The sequence below is a fragment of the Phaenicophaeus curvirostris genome, chromosome 7, assembly GCF_032191515.1.
Source record: "Phaenicophaeus curvirostris isolate KB17595 chromosome 7, BPBGC_Pcur_1.0, whole genome shotgun sequence".
Taxonomy (NCBI): Eukaryota; Metazoa; Chordata; class Aves; order Cuculiformes; family Cuculidae; genus Phaenicophaeus; species Phaenicophaeus curvirostris.
Window position 1 is genome coordinate 40,357,445 of NC_091398.1, and position 20,767 is coordinate 40,378,211.

Here is a 20,767-nt window from a genome sequence, read left to right on the forward strand (position 1 = left end):
ATGAAAAGAGCAGCCTGTTTGTTTTTAAGGAGAGACCTGCAGCAAGATACCGTAACAGTTGCGCCATAACTTTCCTGCTTCAAAGAATCATAGAATTATAGACTGGTTTGGGTTGGAAGGGGCCTCAAAGCCCATCCAGTCCCACCCCTGCCATGGGCAGGGACACCTCCCACTGGATCAGAGGCTCCAAGCCCCACCAAGAGGTGATAAACGATCTGTTACTTCAGCCTGCTGAAGCAAAGAGAAGAAATAGGCTAACGTTGCAGCAGGAAATATTTTAGTTAATACAAGATGTTTAGGTTAAGGAAGGTGTTTCAAATGTTAGGAAGAGTTAAGGGAGGCCGTGGAATTGCCATCACTGCAGGTTTGGGAGAACAGGCTGCACGAGTATCTGCCAGGAATAATTCAGGTGTAATTATTTCTGTTGTATGGCATATGGCTGGGATCCAATGGTTCTTAAGGTCTCCATGGAGATCCTGGACTGTGGGACAATCCTTCAACTTGCACCTCGACAGGTAGAGAAGAAAAAGTAGTTTAAAATAAGATAAAACTTGTTTAAAATAAGATAAAACTTATTTAAATGAGATAAAAATAAGGCAGTGCTGGAAGTGACCTTCTTTCAAAGAACACCAATTCCAAACTCCTCCTAAAACATCATCTCAAAATAAGGTAGGTGTTCTGTTTACTTGGCTGTTCTAAAATGCCTTTGGTCTTATGGTTTGAAGTTGAATTCTGCTTTCCAGCCTAATTGTAACTCAGGATGCGATGGGATAGGATGATACTATTGTTGGGCTAACTTTTTCCTTTCCTTAGGTTAAACACCTCTTCTATTCTTAGGTTCCCCACAAGGTAAATTCATATTTCCCCCTTTCACATCAGCTATTTTAGCTATTTCTCATCAGAAGTACCTTAGCTTCAGTTGTTTCACTGTCTTTTTTCCTGCACTCCTTTTTCCTGCCCTTTCCACCAAGTATTTTTCTGAAGGAGGTTACAGCTTCTTGCAGAACAAGTCCCAGCTAAAGGCCTTTCACTGCGTGCGCTCCATTTGAACCCAATATTCTTGGTATCGTTCTCAAAACTATAAACAATACAGTTGTAATATATTCCATATCACCAAAAGTAATGTATGAATCTTAGGGTACAGGAACTATAAATGTTTTCACTGCTTTCATACACTTATAAATAGAAGGAAAAAGAAAAGTTTAGGTGCTTACCATTTTAATTCATGCAAAAGTGATTTGTGACCCATGTACACTACCATTATTTTTTACAGTGCCTTCATCCTCAGCGGTTCATCCGTTAATCTACTGGATTGGTGTTTCTCTCTGTCACTGCAATCAGTTTTATATCACAGTTTGGGAACCACCAGTGTAGGTGCTGCTATAAACACTATTCACCACTACACAATAACTTCCCAACAATATTTCTTACACATGTAGGTATGGAAAGAGTTAAGGAACCACCTCCCCCCCGCCCCCGGTTTGTATAAGATTTGTCTGGGATGTATTTAAATGTGGAAAACTTGGAGGAAAACTTAAGAAAACACAGTCAGATGAATGTCTTGAAGTGCCCTCATGCAGCTGTGGAATATCTTCTTGTTGGGAGAAGTTCTGCTAGGATTTGAAGATGAAAACTTTCCAGTTCACTTGGGAGACAGGTGTGTGGGACTGAGCTTTGTCAGGAGCTAGAAGAGAGACAGATGTTGGACACCCACTGCTGCTTGCCAGAGGTTCAAACTCAAGGGAGTAAGGCATGGGCACGCTCAACAGGAATGTGCATGCGGGTGAACTTCATCAGAAGAATAGGTTTGCTCTCATCAGTGAGTGCTGACGAGTGACAAGTCATAAAATCATAGAATGATTATGGCTGGAAAAGCCCTCTGAAGTCGAGACGTTGGTGTTTTAGTGGAAGGTGCCTCACTGCTCTGACACAGGAGAAAGGCTCTCCCTTGACTCAATTTCCCCACAGCTCTCCTCTTCAGCATCTGTCTGAGTTGTTGGTGGAAGGAATGTGTCCATGTGTCTGTGTTTACAACGTAGCTAGGCATTCATCACTTCATGTGAAGGCTGGAGTGATGGAGACCATCTTCCTCGGCGCCACAACTGTCATCTATGTAAGGTATTTTGGAGTAAGCACAGCGTCCTCCACCCTTTCCTTTTCTTTGAATTTGAATTTGGTTGTGTTTGCGGTCATGAGGCACCTCTTCTTCTGTAGCTCCTGACTCAGAAGTTACAGCAAGTAGCTCGAGAGCCGAGTCTTCCAATGGCTGCTTGGGCGCGTGGAGCACCAGACCATTTTGCATACTCTCATCCTTCCCCCTCTCTGCTGTCCCCCTCAACCCACGAGGAGCAGCTGCAGGGTTCACTCTCAGCCAGAAGGGAAGACCAGCAGACATCTGTCACGCTAGGAATCAGATCTTAAACTGTGGTTTGGAGGGGAAGATTTCGGCTTGATTTCCCACTTGCGGAACAAAGAGCATCTGTTTTGACACTTGCAGTTTTATGCTGATCTGGGAGTTTGCCTCACAATTACAGATTCCATGTAGGGAAGCTGAATTCCGATAGCCAGCACAAAACATTCTCCTTTTGTTTTTTTTCATTGATTAGGTCGCTGCGAAATTAAATTGGAATTGTAGATGAAAGAACAGGATGCTTGAATGAGAATGAGGGGTAATATGTACGATTCCCTTCGATCCTGAGAGTAGCGTGCCTGGAAACACTTTGAGCAGACAGACTCGTTATTAGTTTTATTGTTTTGTGGAATTTGAAGACAGCGAGCACTGAAGAATGAACAGACTTTGGCTTGAAAAGCATTCATGTGTGCTGCAGTAGTGAGGGAGAGAATGGTTTCTTGGACACGCTGGGAATCGGGAGAGCCAAAAGTGAGTCACATGGACGGCTGCAGACATCACATTTAATTGAGTAATAATACTACAGCGAGCACAATTGGAGCAGGCTCGCTGACCTCACAGCTGAAAGCACTATTTAAGATCTGGCTCCCAGATGTTCCAGGAGGATCCAGCCAGCTGCTAGCAGAGCTTACCCTGAGTGTTCTAACAGGGAACATTTACAGTTTGGGAGAGATGATTGCACTGATTTTCTTTTCTGCCCTGCTGTGGGACGAGGCTCAGGCGTGGGGATTCAAGGACGGAGTGCTGCATAACTCCATCTGGTTAGGTAAGAAATAAATCAATTATGAATGTTTTGCTGCAAAAGTCACTGGGTTTGTTTAACAAGTATGAAGACGAGCATCTAGTGATGCAGAAGTGAGCCATGCATTAATAGCAGCAAAACCCTGCACTGAAATTAGTGAGCGTTTTACCTGAGTAACAAAATCCTGCACTGAGAATGATGATCATTTTATGTAACAAAACCTTGCACTGAAAGTGGTGGTTGTTTTATCTGAGTAATGACTAACTTTTGTTCTTATAAACTTACTATTTTTACTACTTCTCTGAAGTGCAGGAAAAAGTAGGTGTGGAATATTTAATCTGGATGTGTTTTCCTATGGCATGAGGTAGAGAGAAAACATCATTAAATAATAGTTTCTTCTAATGAAGGAAAACGAGCATGAAAAGAAACATTTGCCAAAGGAATGAATTACTTTCTGCATGAATATACTTCACGTGCCTGGGGTCCTACATCTGACACTAAATGAGCTGGAAATAATAGTGAAAACGTTTCCTGGGTTTCTAGGAAAGCACAGAAATGTATAAGGTTTGGCTGCTGGTTTGTTTGTTAAACAGTGGAGAGAAGACTCCAAAAGGGCTCTATAAAATGCTGTGGGAATAGTTTTTTATACCCTAAGCGTGTTTAAATAGCAATTAGGGTTCTTTAAAGATTGTTATTATTATCCCATACACCAGAAAAACATAGAACACAGTCACATAAAGGATGCCAGGACAAACATGCACCGAGTGCTCCGCTTGATAAACAAATACTTCAAACTCCATTCCCATCTCTCAAATGCTGTGTGTTTCTTTAAGGATTTTAAGGAATTCCTCTTGCCAGCACACATTTCTGTTTCATGAAACAGGCTGGGACTACGCTCCATCAGCTGGTGCAGCACCCGTGTGAGTCCAGTCCCTCCTCCAAGGAGCATGCAAACCAGCAGGAGAATCAATGAGAAGGAGAAGTGATCTCGGTTGTTTTCCATTTGACTGTGCTTTTTTTAATGACTCCTCTTTCCTTCTAAACTCCAAATGTGCCTGCTGTGTCTCGTAGTTGCTGAATGTACAGGAGGATATTGAGGGGCTGGAGCGCATCCAGAGAAGCTGGTGAGGGGGCTGGAGAACAAGGGCTACGAGAAGTGGCCGGGGAACCTGGGCTTTTTTAGTCTGGAGAAAAGGAGGCTGATGGGAGACCTCGTCACTGTCTACAACTGCCTGAAAGGAGGTTGTAGAGAGGGGGATGTTTGTTGCTTCTCCCAGGAGACAGGACAAGTAGGAAACACCTCAATCTGCAGCAGGGCAGGCTCAGATTGGACATAAGAAAAAATTTCTTCACAGAAAGGATTCTCAGGCCCTGGCATAGGCTGCCCAGGGAGGTGGTGGAGTCCCCATCCCTGGAGGGATTTAGAAGATGAATAGATGAGGTGCTTAGGAACAGTTTAGTAGTGAGCAGGTATGGTTGGACTTAATGATCATAGAATCATGGAACAGTTTAGGTTGGAAGGGACCTCAAAGCCCACCCAGTCCCACCTGTTGCCATGGGCAGGGACACCTCCCACTGGATCAGGGGCTTCAAGCCCCATCCAACCTGGCCTTGAGCCCCTCCAGGGATGGGGCAGCCACCCCTGCTCTGGGCAGCCTGGGTCAGGGCCTCCCCACACTCATGGAGAAGAAATTCCAGTTATTATGTCCTCATTATGTCCAGAATTTCCTCATTATGTCCATATCTGCCCCTCTCCAGTTTATACCCATTACCCCTAGTCCTACTACTAGAAGCCTGTGTAAACAAAGGTGTTTTCTAACCAAACAGTTCTATGATTCTACGAATGCGCTCAGGTAGGGGAGGGCTCCAAGCCTTGTGGTGATGAGGAGAGAGCTCAGTTGACACCAAGCCCCCTGGCTCCTGGGGGTTTTATTCACAGGTACTGGTGTATCCACATGAGTTCTGTGACTGCCCCCCGGCTGTGGCCCTTAGCGGCTTCTATAACAGAAATGTGAATTTATGATGACAGGGACCATTGGAGCAGTTCAATGAATTGATGTCAATCTGAAGAAAAAAATTGCTGACTCTTTAGAATGAAGAAGCCGAGTGTCAGCTGGAACATGGGGTAAAATTCTTGTTTGCCACACTGTTAGAATCATAGAATCATTAAGGTTGGAAAAGACCTCTCAGCTCATCCAGTCCAACCATCAGCCCAACCCCACCGTGCCTGCCGAACCATGTCCCCAGGTGCCACAGCCACATGCTTTTTGAGCCCCTCCAGGGATTGGGACTTCAGCACTGCCCTGGGCAGGGCTTCACCACTCATTGAAGATATTTTTCCTAATATCCAATCTAAGCCTCCCATGGCACTACTTGCAGCCATCTCCTCTCATCCTATCACTTGTTCCTTGGGAGAAGAGCCCAGCACACACCTCACTGCAGCCTCCATTCTGAGAGCAGCAGAGAGCGACGAGGTCTCCCCTCAGCCCCCTCTTCTCCAGGCTAAACAGCCCCAGGTCCCAGTTAGTATCTCCCATGAGAATAACCACTCTGCTTTCTTATCTCTAGGACTTTGGTGAAGGTCCTTCAGAAATGCACCGTCTAGTGCATCTTCCAGGGAACCTTACAGTACTCTTCCAGTGCTGAAAGGGGCTCCAGGAAAGCTGGGGAGGGACTCTTGAGCAGGGAGGGCAGGGACAGGACAAGGGGGAATGGTTTTGACCTGAAAGAGGGTAGATTGAGATGAGATCTTAGGGAGAAATGCTTTCCTGTGAGGGTGGGGAGGCCCTGGCCCAGGCTGCCCAGAGCAGGGGTGGCTGCCCCATCCCTGGAGGGGTTCAAGGCCAGGTTGGATGGGGCTTGGAGCCCCTGATCCAGTGGGATGTGTCCCTGCCCATGGCAGGGGTGGCACTGGATGGGCTTTGAGGTCACTTCCAACAGACCATTCTATGTACGGTTGGACCCGATGTTCTCAAAGGTCTTTCCCAGCCAAACAATTCTATGATTCTACGGTTGCTCCCAGCGTGTTAGCAGCACCCGCAGAGATGCTGCGTGAAGACTCAGAGGTGCTGCTGTTGGAGGAGCAGCCTTTGCAGAAACTGTGAAGGGCAGATCTTTCCAGCAATATTGTGAAAGATGGGATGTTGCTCCGTTGTGACATTTTAGCGTCAGGAAGTGGAGTTGAACACCTTTTAAGGGATAGGACTTGAATGCAACATTGCCAGGTGAAAAAGTTAGGAGAACAACTAAAAATGATAAGTTTTCGCTGTCAGCTCCAAGAGTGATGAGCGCGAGCCGTGGTGATTCCCCCTGAATCCCTGCAGTTCATCCAGCAGCAGATTCGGGGACGGAGCAGGGGGGGACTTGGCTGCCGGAGCGATGGGGGGTTAGCAGCAAAGCATCACAGGGACTGAGCTCTAAGACAGCTCTCACTTTGGCCAGGACCTTTGCAGCAGTGACAACCCTTTCTCTCTGAGTCAATGCAGGTGATGCAGTTCAGCTCATCCCAAGGACCACAGTCTGGTTTCCTATTACCCTTCCAGTTCGCTTGGTGGTGGCCTGCAGAGATCAATCCATCAGCTGCAGTTTGTGCCCTGAGGCTGGAGGCAGGACGGTGTGCTGGGTTCTGTGGGACTCAGATGTCCAATTCACACATGCTGAATCCCAGACAGTCGTGCTGTAAGGCAGCAGCGAGTGGATTCATCCGGTTAGGCACGAGAGACCACTGAGTGAATGAAAAACAATGCATCCTACAAATAAATTTTTAATTAAAATTGTAATATAGCACACTTGCCCGTGACAAGGGGGTTGGAAGTGGATGATCTTAAGGTCCCTTCCAACCCAAACTATTCCATTATTCTGTGATTATTCCACAATTCCAAGTTGTTGTTACTCTTTTTTTGCAGGGGAATTGGCTTCCACAGAAAGGTTTTTCCACGGAATTTATGTTATCCCATGCCCACACCAGTGACATTCCCAGTGATTCCCTGCTGAGACCGTTGTCAGCAGTGTCATTTACTTCACTGGGTGTGTGGCCAGTGACTGAGGATCCAAAAGCTACATTGGCAGACCTTGTGACGTGTCCAGTAAGGGTTCTCACCATCGCTAAACCACAAGTCAGTGGTGACCGGGGCTGGTTAAGCAAACATCCTAACCAGCCAAAACTACTGACTCTGCGCAAGTCCCTAGAAAACACATTCCTTTTTTCCCATGGCACCAATCACTACTGTAAAAAAGGCTTCCTGTTCTGCATCTTTACTCAGGCGTGTTGACTGGTGACAGCTATGGCCATTTCTCTTCTTTTATCCTAAAGAGGAGAAAGATCTGAACAGAAACGCTGTTCAGATTAGACATACAGATCGGCTCTGAGACAGATTTCCATCCAAACGGCACCAGACGAGTGCAACATGAGACTTGTTGCAGTACTGACAGTTTCTAGGTTTCCCTGGAAAGCTGCTTTTATCTCACAACAGCAAAGGGAAAAATAATGAAGAAAGCCTATTAGTTTTCTGTGCAGCAGAAATGTCAGCCAGCGATTGTTCTGGGTCCTGCCCTTTGCAGCACAAGCTCTGATATTTTTATTTCACATCTGGATTCCCTTTCATTTCTGCCTCTCCTCTATCCGAGTAGCTCTGATTCAACTCCTCTGGAGGCTGGAAACAAAGCTCTGTTTCATCTTACGAAGGCTCTCCAAGTTACATCCAAAAGTGTGCTGTGATAGCGAGCCAGACGGAGCTTCCCCTGAGTCGGATAGGACGCATGGAACTAGCGATGCTGACACCAGCCGATCGTTCCCATAGCTACTGCCTTCCGAGCAGCCCCCGGGGAGCCCGCCCTGCCTTTGTTGATTTTCTGTTGTTGAAAAACTCAACAAGCTCTGCCTTGGTTGGTTTTCTGTTGTTGAAAACCTCATCAAGCTCTGACGAACTCTGTTGTTCCAAACTTCTCCCTATGAGAAACACACCTCTGGGTTGCGAACCCACGCCTCTGGGCTGGGAGGGATGTCTGCTCCTGACGCTTCCCGAGCAGCACAGCTGCTTGCTGACCATTTTGCTTCTCCCCTCACCTGGACAATAGCCCAAAGGGCAGGTCTTGGGGAGGGAGGGGATCCTGTCCCTCTGCTCCGCTCTGTGAGACCCACCTGGAGCCCTGGGTCCAATTCTGGAGTCCTCAGCACAGGGAGGACATGGAGCTGTTGGAGAGAGCCCAGAGGAGGCCACGGAGATGATCCAAGGGCTGGAGCATCTCTGCCATGAGGACAGGCTGAGCGAATTGGGGCTTTTCAGCCTGGAGGAGAGAGGGCTGTGGGGAGACCTTAGAGCAGCTTCTGGTACCTGAAGGGGACCTACAAGAAAGATGGGGAGAGATTTCTTATAAAGTCCTGTAGTGATGAGACTAGGGGAAATGGCTTTAAATTGGAAGGGGGAAGATTTAGATTGGACATTAGGAAGAATTTCTTCATGGTGAGGCCCTGGCCCAGGCTGCCCAGAGCAGGGGTGGCTGCCCCATCCCTGGAGGGGTTCAAGGCCAGGTTGGATGGGGCTTGGAGCCCCTGATCCAGTGGGAGGTGTCCCTGCCCATGGCAGGGGTGGCACTGGATGGCTTTGAGGTCCCTCCCAACCCAAACCATTCTGTGATTCTATGAAACAGAGGTTGTGTGGAAGGTGGGCTGGCTGGGATACGGTACTGACATCATGTATTGCTTTGGTCCCACAGAACGAGCCGCCGGGGTGTATCACAGGGAGTCACGCTCCGGGAAGTACCAGCTCACCTACGCAGAAGCAAAGGCTGTCTGTGAATATGAAGGAGGACACCTGGCCACGTATCAGCAGCTGGAGGCGGCAAGAAAAATAGGTATGGAAAACCTTTCACATTGCTCATTCATAATGTTGCCAGTCTTGTACTTTCATGAATGTTATGAACTCTAGGGCTGAGAAACTTGTAAACTCCCTGGATTTTTGCCGGAGTTGCCTGCAACTTCCTCCTCAGGAGCAGAGCATGACTGCAGGACCCACAGAGCTGTCAGGGGTAACACCTGCACACGGTGCTGCGTGCCCCACAAACTCTGGGTGCAGCGCAGTCCTGGAACCAGCAACCCCTCCAGATCACACCTGGCTGAGCTGGGAAGCACTGGTGCCTCCCCAGCTCCGGCACCGGGGGCTGATGAGGAGGGTGTTTATCCCCAGGGAGCTTCTACAGTTCATATCGCCAGCCAAGATGTCTTCGTAATGTTTGTTGCAGCCACATTTGCTCCCCGAGAGAGCGAGTGGTGTGCTTGGAGTGAAAAGCGGAGCTGCGTGAGGGCTCTACTGTGTTCCTGTTTGATTCCTAATGAGCAATGATTAATTAATTCAGAACAGGATGAAAACAATGGAAAATATCCTCCACTCTAGAGATCTGCAGGCTACGGGGCCGAGTCAGAAGCTGGCTCTCAGCTGCGTGTGGAAAGGGTAATTTTGTCTCTCTGAATAGCTTCACAGTCCTAGGATGCCACAAATATGTTCCAGTTTGTCTTGGTGAAACATTGCATCGGTCTTCACCAGGCAGTGAATAACACTGCGCTCTTTGGCTATTGTTTTCATCTCCTCAGCCACAAAATGCATCAACAGGATGTTTTTGTTTAGCGAGAAATACTTGAGGCATTTCAGGTATTTCAATTTAAATTGAAAGTGTTTTAAGGAAATACTTTCCTTTCTTAGCTGTCTTCTGTATGTTGTATTTTAGTCCCTCTCAGAACGTAATGATGCAACTTTTGGGGTGTGAGTGAGTAAATCTGTTTGATTCCAAAAGGGAAACAAAGAACACAGCTACATAACTCATCCAGTATATAATTTGATTAGAGATACTGGTGCAGCACTTAAATCTCACTACCTAGGAAATTATAGTCAACCCCAGCTCTCAGCCTGTCCTCATAGCAGAGATGCTCCAGCCCTCAAATCATCTTTGTGGCCTCCTCTGGACCCATTCCAACAGCTCCATGTCCTTCTTGTGTTGAGGATTCCAGAACTGGACACAGGACTCCAGGTGGGGTCTCATGAGAGCAGAGTAGAAGGGGAGCATCCCCTCCCTTGACCTGTTGGCCGCACATCTTTTGCTGCAGCTCAGGATACCGGGCTTGAGTTAGACTTTACTTACCTAAATGAAATGCAGTGTTTCTTGCCGAGGATTTATTGATTACATCCATGTCTCATTCTCTCCTCATTGCAGGTTTCCACGTGTGTGCTGCCGGCTGGATGGCAAAGGGCAGAGTTGGGTATCCCATAGTAAAAGCTGGAGCCAACTGTGGCTTTGGGAAAACTGGTATTGTTGATTACGGGATTCGCCTCAACAGGAGCGAGAGATGGGATGCCTACTGCTACAACCCTAACGGTGCGTTTAAGACAACCCATTGCTCTTTGGATCTAAGATTATGACTGCGTGCTACGTTTTGCGGCTGTGCAAAGGCACCCAGGCTCTGCATGAGTTTGCTTCAAAGATATGAATACGCAGACTGAGAAGGGAGGAAATGGATACAAGTTTATTTGGAGCCTTGCACCAAGCCCCCTCTGCTGTTACCTGTAGCTGATCCAGATTGCTCAGAGCCCAGGGTATCTGCATGGCATTGGACCGCGTATAACTCCTCACCTGGAGCCCTGCGTCCAGTTCTGGAGTCCTCAGCACAGGAAGGGCATGGAGCTGTTAGAGCGAGTCCAGAGAAGGCCACGGGGATGATCCTAGGGCTGGAGCAGCTCTGCTATGAGGACAGGCTGAGAGAGTCAGGCTCCAGGTCTGCCTGGAGCAGAGAAGGCTCCAGGAAGACCTTAAAGCAGCCTCCAGTGCTGAAAGGGGCTCCAGGAAAGCTGGGGAGGGGCTCTGGATCAGGGAGTGCAGAGGTGGGACAAGGGGAACGGTTTTGAGCTGAAAGAGGGGAGATTGAGATGAGATGGTCCCCTCCAACCCAAACCATTTGATGATTCTATGATCTCTCCACATCCTCCATTCACTGCACTGCAGGTGACTGAAACATCCACACGGCTGCTATTCCAGCGTAGCCTGATGTCAATTCATAGAGCAGAGAAGACACCAACATGACAAGCAAAGCTTAACTTTGTGCACTGCTTGGCTCTCCTGCCCGGCAGAGCCAAGAGCTGGAGTTGTCTGTGACGTCTGTGCAGCTGTGTGGGTTCTGTTTGTGCTCACAGGGCTTGAGTTTGTTTGTGTTAGCAGGGCAGTTGTTAATCAAATGGCTCTGAGGGGTGGGGGACATTCCCAGATGTTCAGCATACAAAGAGAACTGCAAAAGAGGCTACTGCATTTGTTATTTCTGCATGGAAACTCTCAGCAGACTTTCTCCTTCGTCATCCTTCGTCTGGGCAGATACTTTCCCAGTGCCCTGCTTTGTTAGAGGACAAAAGGAAAGCAGAACTGCATCACTCAGCAGATGGCTTTAGTCTGTCCCACTAGAAGGGTATCTGTCCATGTTAGAAGGACACGTGTGCACGCCCCATGGACATTCTGCTACAAAGCCCAGCAAGAGCTGTTTGCTTGCAGGTGGGAGACAAAAAGCCTCAGGGAATAAAGACAAATCTCTGATTCAACTGATTCCTCAGCACAGGAAGGACGTGGAGCTGTTGTGGCAAGTCCAGAGGAGACTACGGAGATGATCTGAGGGCTGGAGCAGCTCCCGTAGGAGGCCAGGCTGAGAGAGTTGGCTTTGTTCAGCCTGGAGAAGAGAAGGCTCCAGGGAGACTTTAGAGCAGCTTCCAGTGCTGAAAGGGGCTCCAGGAAAGCTGGGGAGGGGCTTTTGATCAGAGGGGGCAGGGATAGGGTGAGTGGAATGTACCAGGAATGAATACTTAAACTGTGATGCTTTTATTTTTCTCTTAGGAAAAGAATGTGGTGGAGTCTTCACGGATTCAAAGCATGTCTTTAAGTCACCTGGCTATCCAAATGAGTATGAGAATGACCAGATTTGCTACTGGCACATTCGAGTAAAGTACGGACAACGTATTCACCTGCAGTTCCTAGAGTTTGACGTTGAAGACGACATTGCTTGTATGGCTGATTTCTTGGAGATCTACGATAGCTACGATGATGTCAATGGCTTTGTGGGCAGGTAAGGTGTTTCCAGCTTTAATAAGCAAATAATCAAACGATTTAAGTTCTTCCCCACAGCATTACTTCAGAGGAACTCTATTACCTATGCAATTAGCACTTCTGCTGTGCCTGCAGCACTTGCAGTAATAGTACCTGGCCTCTCTTTCCTGGCAGTTTACTTTACTGGCATTAACACAGGCCTGTGAAGAGCCTTTGCCCTTTTCCGCTTTGTTAAATTACATGAAAGAAAGCTGCAAGACTTCTTAGTTAGCTGCTTATCTCAATTCTCTGTTATCTCACAGGGAGAACTCCTAGCAATCTCAAACAGTATTTTGTATTGGCTTTAACTGAAAGGAGGGAGGTGAGGTGTTAAACTGTTAGCAAAAGTGTATTAATTTAATTGAAGTTACCGTTGGCTACAGAAGTAAAGCCTTTTCTAACACTATCAAAACCAAACAACTGTTAAAGAACATCTCTTTCACTAGATTTCATTTTCCTTTTCACTTAATTCTCTCTTTTCTTCAACATCATTTTTTTGCTTGTCCTTCAGCAGTCATATTTTGGTGTGAAGTACATAGGATTCTATGATTCAGATTTCCAGAACAAAAAAAAAAACCCAGAAAATGTGATGAAGTCCACTTCCCAATTCCTGCCACCTTTCACATCCTCTCTACAAATCATATGCAGCAAAGCAAGGGTACAGTCCATTTGGTTTGCTTTTACTGATAGTTTTAAATGGTTTTCTTGACAGTGTTCTTCCTTTCTTAGCCTTAGGTTCTTAATCATAGACTCATAGACTCATAGAATGGTTTTGGTTGGAAAAGACCTTTAAGATCATCGAGTCCAACCATCGATCCAGCCCTGCTAGGTGAACCACCAGACCATGTCCCCAAGTACCACATTGATCTGTCCTTTAATCATCATTTACACTTTTTATTCCAGGTTTTGTGGAGATGACTTGCCAGATGACATCATTAGCACAGGTAATGCATTTGCACTCTTTATTGTTAAAAAAAAAATCAGTTCAAATCACATTTTATCCTTGTTTTCAAATGGTACCTGATAAAGGTGTCTGGAGACACAATACCTGCCACAAGGCCAGTGCCATAAGCTGCTCTTCAGAACTGCCAGCGTGCTCTTTCACCAATGCAGATGCTGGAAAATAAATGGAAAGGGAAAAAAGCCTGGTTAGAAGATACGCAGGGTGCATCCTGCTGGCCTCAGCGCTAGGACACCTCCGCACCTTGAGGAGTTTCACACAGGCACCTTTCTACAGCAGAGCTGTAATCAGGAACAAAGCCCGAGCTGTGCACACAGTCTGCATGCACCAGTGAGTCTCCTTTCAAGAGCAAGGATTGTAGGAACGGCTCTAAAGCTGTTACAGAGAAGCTCAAGGTGTGCTCACAGTCCAGAAACCACCCGTGTCCTGGGCTGCATCCAGAGCAGAGGGACCAGCAGGGAGGGAGGGGATCCTGCCCCTCTGCTCCGCTCTGGGAGACCCACCTGAAGCCCTGGGTCCAGTTCTGGAGTCTTCAGCACAGGGAGGACGTGGAACTGTTGGAGAGAGTCCAGAGGAGGCCACGGAGATGATCTGAGAGCTGGAGAACCTCCTGTATGAGGCCAGGCTGAGAGAGTTGGGGTTGTTCAGCCTGGAGGAGAGAGGGCTGCAGGGAGACCTCAGAGCAGCTTCCAGGGGCTCCAACACAGCTGAGGAGGGGTTCTGGATCAGGGAGGGCAGGGACAGGATGAGGGGGAGTGGTTTTGAGCTGCAAGAGGAGAGATTGAGATGAAATCTTAGGCAGAAATGTTTTGCTGTGAGGGTGGGGAGGCCCTGGCCCAGGCTGCCCCATCCCTGGAGGGGTTCAAGGCCAGGTTGGATGGGGCTTGGAGCCCCTGATCCAGTGGGAGGTGTGTGACTGGATGGGCTTTGAGGTCCCTTCCAACCCAAACCATTCCATGATTCTATGGACATCATTCTGTGGATAAATTTAAACAGCAGGTTGAGGTGTGATTACCTGTAAATCAAAGCCACTCCCACCTCTCTTGGCTCAAGTGTCACGCAGTCGCTGTAGCATGTGTGTCACACGTGCTACCCGTGTGAGGAAGCAGCCGTGATCACTGTGGATCAGGGATGATCTGTGCAGAAACTGCACTCCAGCCTCTAACTCTAATCAGCAGAAAGAGAAGAGGCGAGTTGAGTTGTGCCACCCCTGACGCCCCCATTTGCACACGCCTGTTGGAGATGACAGTGATGGGAGAGTGACATAACAACCTCACCCTTGAGTTACTGAGATCCACATGAAACGTGACGTTTCAGAGGGAGAGTGAAGCAGAGCAGCATTTTATAGAAGGGGAAGTGCTTTGCACTGGGTGCAGCAAAACTTTATCAACCTCTGGCCTCAGCAAACAACGAAACCTGCTGCAAATCTTCTGGGTTTTCCATGGGGTTAATGGAATTCTAATCCTCCCCGGCCACTGAAGGAGACAGGCCAGGTGGATTGCTCTGAAGATCTCAGCCGCATACAAGAAAAACCACTTCAAATTGCTCCGGTGTCACATTCTTATGCTACCCAACTTCATTAACCTTTGTTTTTCCTCTTCATGTCCCAGGCAATGTTATGACCTTGAAGTTTCTGACCGACGCTTCAGTGACTGCTGGTGGGTTCCAGATTAGATACACTACGATAGACATGACTTCCAAGCCAAGCGAAGGGAAGAATGCAACATCCCAAGGGAAAACAAACTACTTATCTGGAAAATTTGGCATCATGTGAGCAGATTAATGAGATGAACTCATTAAGAAACATGGTGTAGAACCCCATTCAGGTATCTGTTTCTTCAGAGAAGACTTTTTTCTTCATACCTTCCTGACTTTTTATTTTCTGCTTTTATATAAATTTTGTTAATGAAGTGTACTAGGAAATAAATTATAAACTATACGTAGATGAATAACAGAAGACTATTTTTAGGTTGCAAGTACTGTAAAAATCTGAAGAAATCATTGTTACCGAAGATTTTAAAATTATTTTTCTATACGAACTGTCCCTTCTCCTCATTTCTTGCACCATTTGAACAAATTTTTCTGTGACAGTTGCAATCATTAGACTTTTAAATTTAACGTGCTGTTCTCGCCTTCTTTCCCTTGATTTCCACTAATTTATTTTTTAGATTCTTGCTTTGTTTATTCCTGCTCTCTACACATAATTATTATTGTAATTAACTCATTTCCCTCATCTCAAATGGCCTTTAGAGAAAGCTTATTTTTAAGATACATATATTCACCTTGTGGATGGTGTAGCAGCCACCCATGGGATTGTCCAAAGCCAGAGGACTGGGAAGCAGTGTGACCTGCACAGAATCAACTGTATTATCATCATAATTTTGTGGTGAGATGAATCAGAAACTACTCCATGAGTTGTGTCAGGGTTTCCTCATCCAGAGAAAAGATGTTTAAGTCCTTTCACTCAGTAAAGAATCAAATGAAAGACTTGGTAAGGATAATGGAACAGGTGAGAAGAAGCATCAGAAGAAATTGCTGATTGAGTACCAGCAGATCCCTCCAGATGAAGAGCAACGGAGGGTCTGGAGAACAATATCACGAGGAGCAGCTGAGGGACCTGGGGCTGTTCAGCCTGGAGAGGAGGAGGCTGAGGGGAGACCTCATCGCTCTCTGCAGCTCCTGGAAAGGAGGTTGTGGTGAGGTGGGTGCTGGGCATTTCTACCAAGTAAAAAGCAATAGAATGAGAGGAAAAAGCCTCAGGTTGCACCAGCAGAGGTTTAGGTTGGATATTAGGAAAAATATGTTTATTGACAGAGTGAAGCGTTGGCAGAGGCTGCGCAGGGAGGTGGTGGAGTCTCCATCCCTGGAGAGGTTCTAAAGCCCTACAGGACACGGTTTAACAGGCACCGTGGGGTTGGGCTGATGGTTGGACTGGGTGAGCTAAGAGGTCTTTTCCAACCTCAATGATTCTGTGATTCTCTAAGATGCTGTTGAGAAGCTCTCTGTTGTTTACACGGGTTTTAAGATGACTGTACTATTTTGTTTGATCAACATACAGCATTCTCCATTTAACTTCAGCTGGAATTCCTCAGTCTGAAGCAGCATTAAAGCTACCTCTGTTTTAACCCTGTTCAGAGTTTGCAGTGAATTATTTTTATTTCTTGAGAAACTTTCATACTTCAAAATATTTTTCTAGTTTTAAAGCAGTAAATAAGTTTAAGGAGTTTCTTTCACTCCAAATGTTTTCTTGGGTTCCAATCTGCTCAAGTACATCACCCACTGAGAATCTTCCTGTGAATTATTTTGGAGCACTGTGAATTCTTCAGAAACAGATTTGCCCAGGGGGAGAGTCTTAAGCTAATCAAGCACATCTTTATTTATTTTATTCTAATTCTTGGTTCTTTAGATTTATTTCATCTTTGAGCTTTTGTTGTTGTAATTTTACTGGGAGTAGGGTCCTGCTTCCCCTGCTGTGCTGGAGAAGAGTGTGAAAGCTGGGGAGGGGCTCTTGATCTGGGACTGTAGGGAGAGGACAAGGGGAAGGGGTTTGGGAATCCTCCTACTGGGAGGGTAACTGGAATGGGATCCTGGGAAGGCTACTGGGATGGGGTCCTAGGGGGGTTACTGGGAAGGCTACTGGGATGGGGTCCTAGGGGGGTTACTGGGAAGGCTACTGGGATGGGGTCCTAGGGGGGTTACTGGGAAGGCTACTGGGATGCGATCCTAGGAGGGTTACTGGGAGGTGCTCCTGGGGAGGGTTACTGGGAAGGCTACTGGGGTAGGATCCTAAGAGGGTTACTGGGAAGGCTACTGGGATGGAATCCTAAGAGGGTTACTGGAAAGTGCTCCTGGTAAGGATCCTGGGGAGGGTTACTGGGAAGGCTATGGGGATAGGACCCTAGGAGGGTTACTGGGAAGGCTATGGGGATAGGACCCTAGGAGGGTTACTGGGAAGGCTACTGGGATGGGACCCTGGGAGGGTTACTGGGAAGGCTACTGGGAATGATCCTGGGAAGGGCTCACAGGAGGAGGTGCTGGAGAAGGGTCTTGAGGAGAGAGGTTCCTGGGAGGGTCTTCTGGTCAGGCTGCTGGGCAGGACGCCGGGGAGGGCTCCTGGCAGGGTCACCGGGGTGGGTTACTGGGAGGAGCTCCTATCGCCGCCTAAAGCGAGCGGCGCCTTTCCCGCGCGCCCGCCTCGCCCCGCTTTTCCCGCGCTCCCGCCCCGCCAATCAGCGGTGGGGGGCGTGGCCTCAAGGCGCGGGAAGCGATCCTCGTCGCGGCCACCGGTACCGCGCTCCCATTGGCTGAGGCCGGCGCGGCCCTGGTCCCCGCGCTTTCATTGGCTGGGGCGGGGCGGCGCGCACCTCCTTCCCCGCTGTTCCATTGGCTGAGGCCGGGCCTCGCCCCGCCCACCCCGCGCTCCCATTGGCTGAGGCCGGCGCGGTGCCGACCCCCCGGGCGCCGCCATCTTGGCAGCGCGGGGCGAGCGGCACCATGAGCGCTGCCGCCGGCTCCAGCCTCCAGCCCCTCCTGGAGACCCTGCAGGACCCCGCCGCCCCGCCGGGAGAGCTCACCGACGCCTACCTCACCGTCGTCAGGTGAGGGGGCTCTGAGGGGCTGCGGGGGCTCTGAGGGGCTGCCGGGTGCGTGGGGCTCTGGAGGTGGCTCTTAGGGGCTCGCTTAAGGGCTCTGGGGGTGGCTCTGAGGGGCTCGCTTAAGGGCTCTGGGGGTGGCTCTGAGGGGCTCGCTTAAGGGCTCTGGGGGTGGCTCTGAGGGGCTTCCTTAAGGGCTCTGGGGGTGGCTCTGAGGGGCTCGCTTAAGAGCTCTGGGGGTGACTCTGAGGGGCTCGCTTAGGGGCTCTGTGGGCTCGCTTAAGGGCTCTGGGGGTGGCTCTGAGGACTCGTTTAAGGGCTCTGGGGGTGACTCTGAGGGGCTTCCTTAAGGGCTCTGGGGGTGTCTGTGAGGGGCTCGCTTAAGGGCTCGGGGGGTGGCTCTGAGGGGCTTCCTTAAGGGCTCTGGGGGTGTTTCTGAGAGGCTTTCTGTGGGAGCTCCTCGTGGCTCGCTTTGGGGGGGGCTGCGTGGGGACTGAGGGGCTCTCTTGGGGGGCTGCAGAGACACTGAGGGGCTGCGGGGGCGCAGGGCTGCAGAGGGCTCTGTTGGGGGTTTCAGGGCTCCCTTAGGGGCTGTGGGGGCTCGCAGTGGGGTTCTGCTGCGGGGTCTGTTGTGGGGCTGGAGGGGCTCGCGCTGAGGGAGCTTTCTTGTGTCTGTAGGGCATGGGGAGTTGCTTAGGGGCTGCAAGGTTCAGGGGGCTGCGTGACTCTGGTGGGGGACTACAGAGGGCTCTGGGGGGCTATGTGAGCGCTGGGGGGGCTCGGAAATGTGCAGGGGCTCTCTTGGGGGCTGGGGGGCTGCTGGCCAGGGACCGCAGGAGGCGTAGGGGCAGGCGGGGGGGCGTCTCTTCGGTGTCTCTGCCCATCCCAGCGCCTCTCCCTTCTATTTCCTGCGGAAACAGTGGGAAGGAATGCTGGGAAACACTAACTCTTTTCCTACCGATCCAGGATTCACGTTTCAGCTGTAGGGTTAGGTTTCGATGTGGTTTTCGGGTTTTGGAGTGCTCCCAACTTAACTGCGTTTCCTTGTGGAAGATGCTTCTTAGCTGTTAAATTCTGCTTTTACCTGGATCTTTAGAATTTGTTAGCACGTGGGAAGAAATTATCTCTGTCCATCAGTGCCCCCCTCCAATTCCTGTCTCTTGGGTCTGTAAGAACTTCTAAAGCTGTAACCGTTTGATATCAGCAGCACCGATCAGTTTACAGGTTTCAGTAATAAATGAAAAAACCCCATCCTAACGTAAAGATAAAGCAACAACAGATTTCAAAGGTTTTCTTTTGGGTGATTGCACTTATTATGGTTCTTTTTGCTATGTGGAATGGATCAGTTAACATTTTCTAGGATAACAGCAGCTTTTCTGTACGAATGTTCTTCAGATACATGCAAAGGCATCACTGCTGGTTGTCAAACCAAGGTTTTTCTGGTGTGTTGGGGCCTGCAGTCTAGCACATTTTGAGGAACGTGTTTTTTAAGTTCTATGTTTCTCTGGGAAGTCTGTCTAATTTTCAGCAGTCGTTTAGAGTTTGCATATTAACCCATAATGTAATTATGAAAGCTGTCAGGAAATGAGAGGCTATAATGTTTTCTGTTCAATGAACGCCAAATGGGTCATCGCTCACTTTGCTTTTTCCATTATACTGCAATGCGTGTCCTTTATAACACAATATTTTACTGATATGTCAGTGTGACATCTTTTTCTTAACTACCTCAATGTTGTTCTTTAGCTTTCTAAGGAAAGAAATTCTTTAAATTGGAATTTCAAAGTCAGTTATAACCTGTGAATATTGCTTCTTTTTCCTCCTGCTCCCTAAAGTCGCTTGACAGGTGAGGATGGCAAAGAATTCACTGCAGATGTTGGAAGACACTTTCCTCAGCTTTGCAAAGTGTTTAAGGTATTTTTTTTCTTTTCAGCTTTCTGCACTTCAAACCAAGATATATTTAGATGGTTATGGTCAGTGTTTATTGTAAAGCTTGGATATGAGTTTTATTTACTGAGAATTCAGGCTAGTGACATAGCAGTAAGAGTTTTTTGGAAAAAGACAGTTTTTGTGTTATTGGAAATTGCTACCGAACATATAAAATACAGGGTCTTGGATGTGTAACTCGGGCAGTGTTATGGGATCAAAGTTGATCTTCCAGCCAGAAAAGATGCAGTGTGTTCTGTCTGCCTTTAGAAATGCTTCTGGGATTGGAATATGTACTAAAAGTCAGTGTTTTTTGAACATTAATGTAAAGGCTGTTCTTGGCAGTCTTTCCCTTGTCATTTTTAGATGTTTGAAAACAGTTGGAGAGTGAAGTGATAGTACGCAATGAGAGAAGTCAAGAACTTTGCATGTTTAGAACTTCAGTAATGGTGTCTGGATTGCAGAGAGCAAAAACTGTCTTAAGAGCCTCAAATTGTTTTATTGCTTTGGAGTGTGTGTGAGTTGGAGTTTGTGTAATCAGGACAGGATTCCTGCATGGGTGCATTTCTAATTAATTGTTTGGTTTGACACCTTTCTCTTCATTGAGCAGAAGCGTTGGCATTAAGGCAGTGCTTCACAGCTACTTCTGTTTTTTTTCAGGCACACATTTCTAGTCACAACTCAGAGCTATGTAATGCAGCTTTGCAGGCGCTGGGATTCTGCGTTTTCAATTCAAAGATTGCATCTGAATTATCTGGTAAGCAAACTGACTGTGGGTACCGAGTGTATGTTTATATTGGAGTTATTTCTTTTTCTTTAACATATACTTGAATTTTGACAAAGTTTACAGTTCCCAAGTCATGCAGTGGTTTTGGCTTTTGTATGAGCAGTGTGATCAGTTCACACCTTTTACAAAAGAAATTGATGGTTTCTTAATGCTGTTATGCTAATCCTGTTTTATTAACTTCTAATATCACTCACTGTTTTGGTATCAGTTAGGTACTGTAATTAGTTTTGTGGAATTA

General features: G+C 47.8%; 2 protein-coding genes across 5 annotated transcripts in view; both read left to right on the forward strand.

The window, feature by feature from the left end:
• Window positions 1-3,016: 3,016 nt before the first annotated feature.
• TNFAIP6 (TNF alpha induced protein 6) lies at window positions 3,017-16,351 on the forward strand. The gene is made up of 6 exons (XM_069861698.1): window positions 3,017-3,176; window positions 8,868-9,005; window positions 10,359-10,520; window positions 12,018-12,246; window positions 13,170-13,210; window positions 14,838-16,351. The coding sequence occupies exons 1-6, from the start codon at window positions 3,083-3,085 to the stop codon at window positions 14,999-15,001; spliced, it is 828 nt and encodes a 275-aa protein (XP_069717799.1). The 5' UTR covers window positions 3,017-3,082; the 3' UTR covers window positions 15,002-16,351.
• A 1,358-nt stretch (window positions 16,352-17,709) lies between these two features.
• RIF1 (replication timing regulatory factor 1) overlaps window positions 17,710-20,767 on the forward strand; it is a 30,924-nt gene continuing 27,866 nt past the window's right edge. For all 4 annotated transcript variants that reach the window (XM_069861650.1, XM_069861651.1, XM_069861652.1 and 1 more), the window contains exons 1-3: window positions 17,710-17,825; window positions 19,652-19,730; window positions 20,403-20,499. In XM_069861650.1, coding sequence (XP_069717751.1) covers window positions 17,722-17,825; window positions 19,652-19,730; window positions 20,403-20,499 — 280 coding nt within the window. In that variant the 5' untranslated portion in view covers window positions 17,710-17,721. The remainder of the gene's footprint in view (window positions 17,826-19,651; window positions 19,731-20,402; window positions 20,500-20,767) is intronic.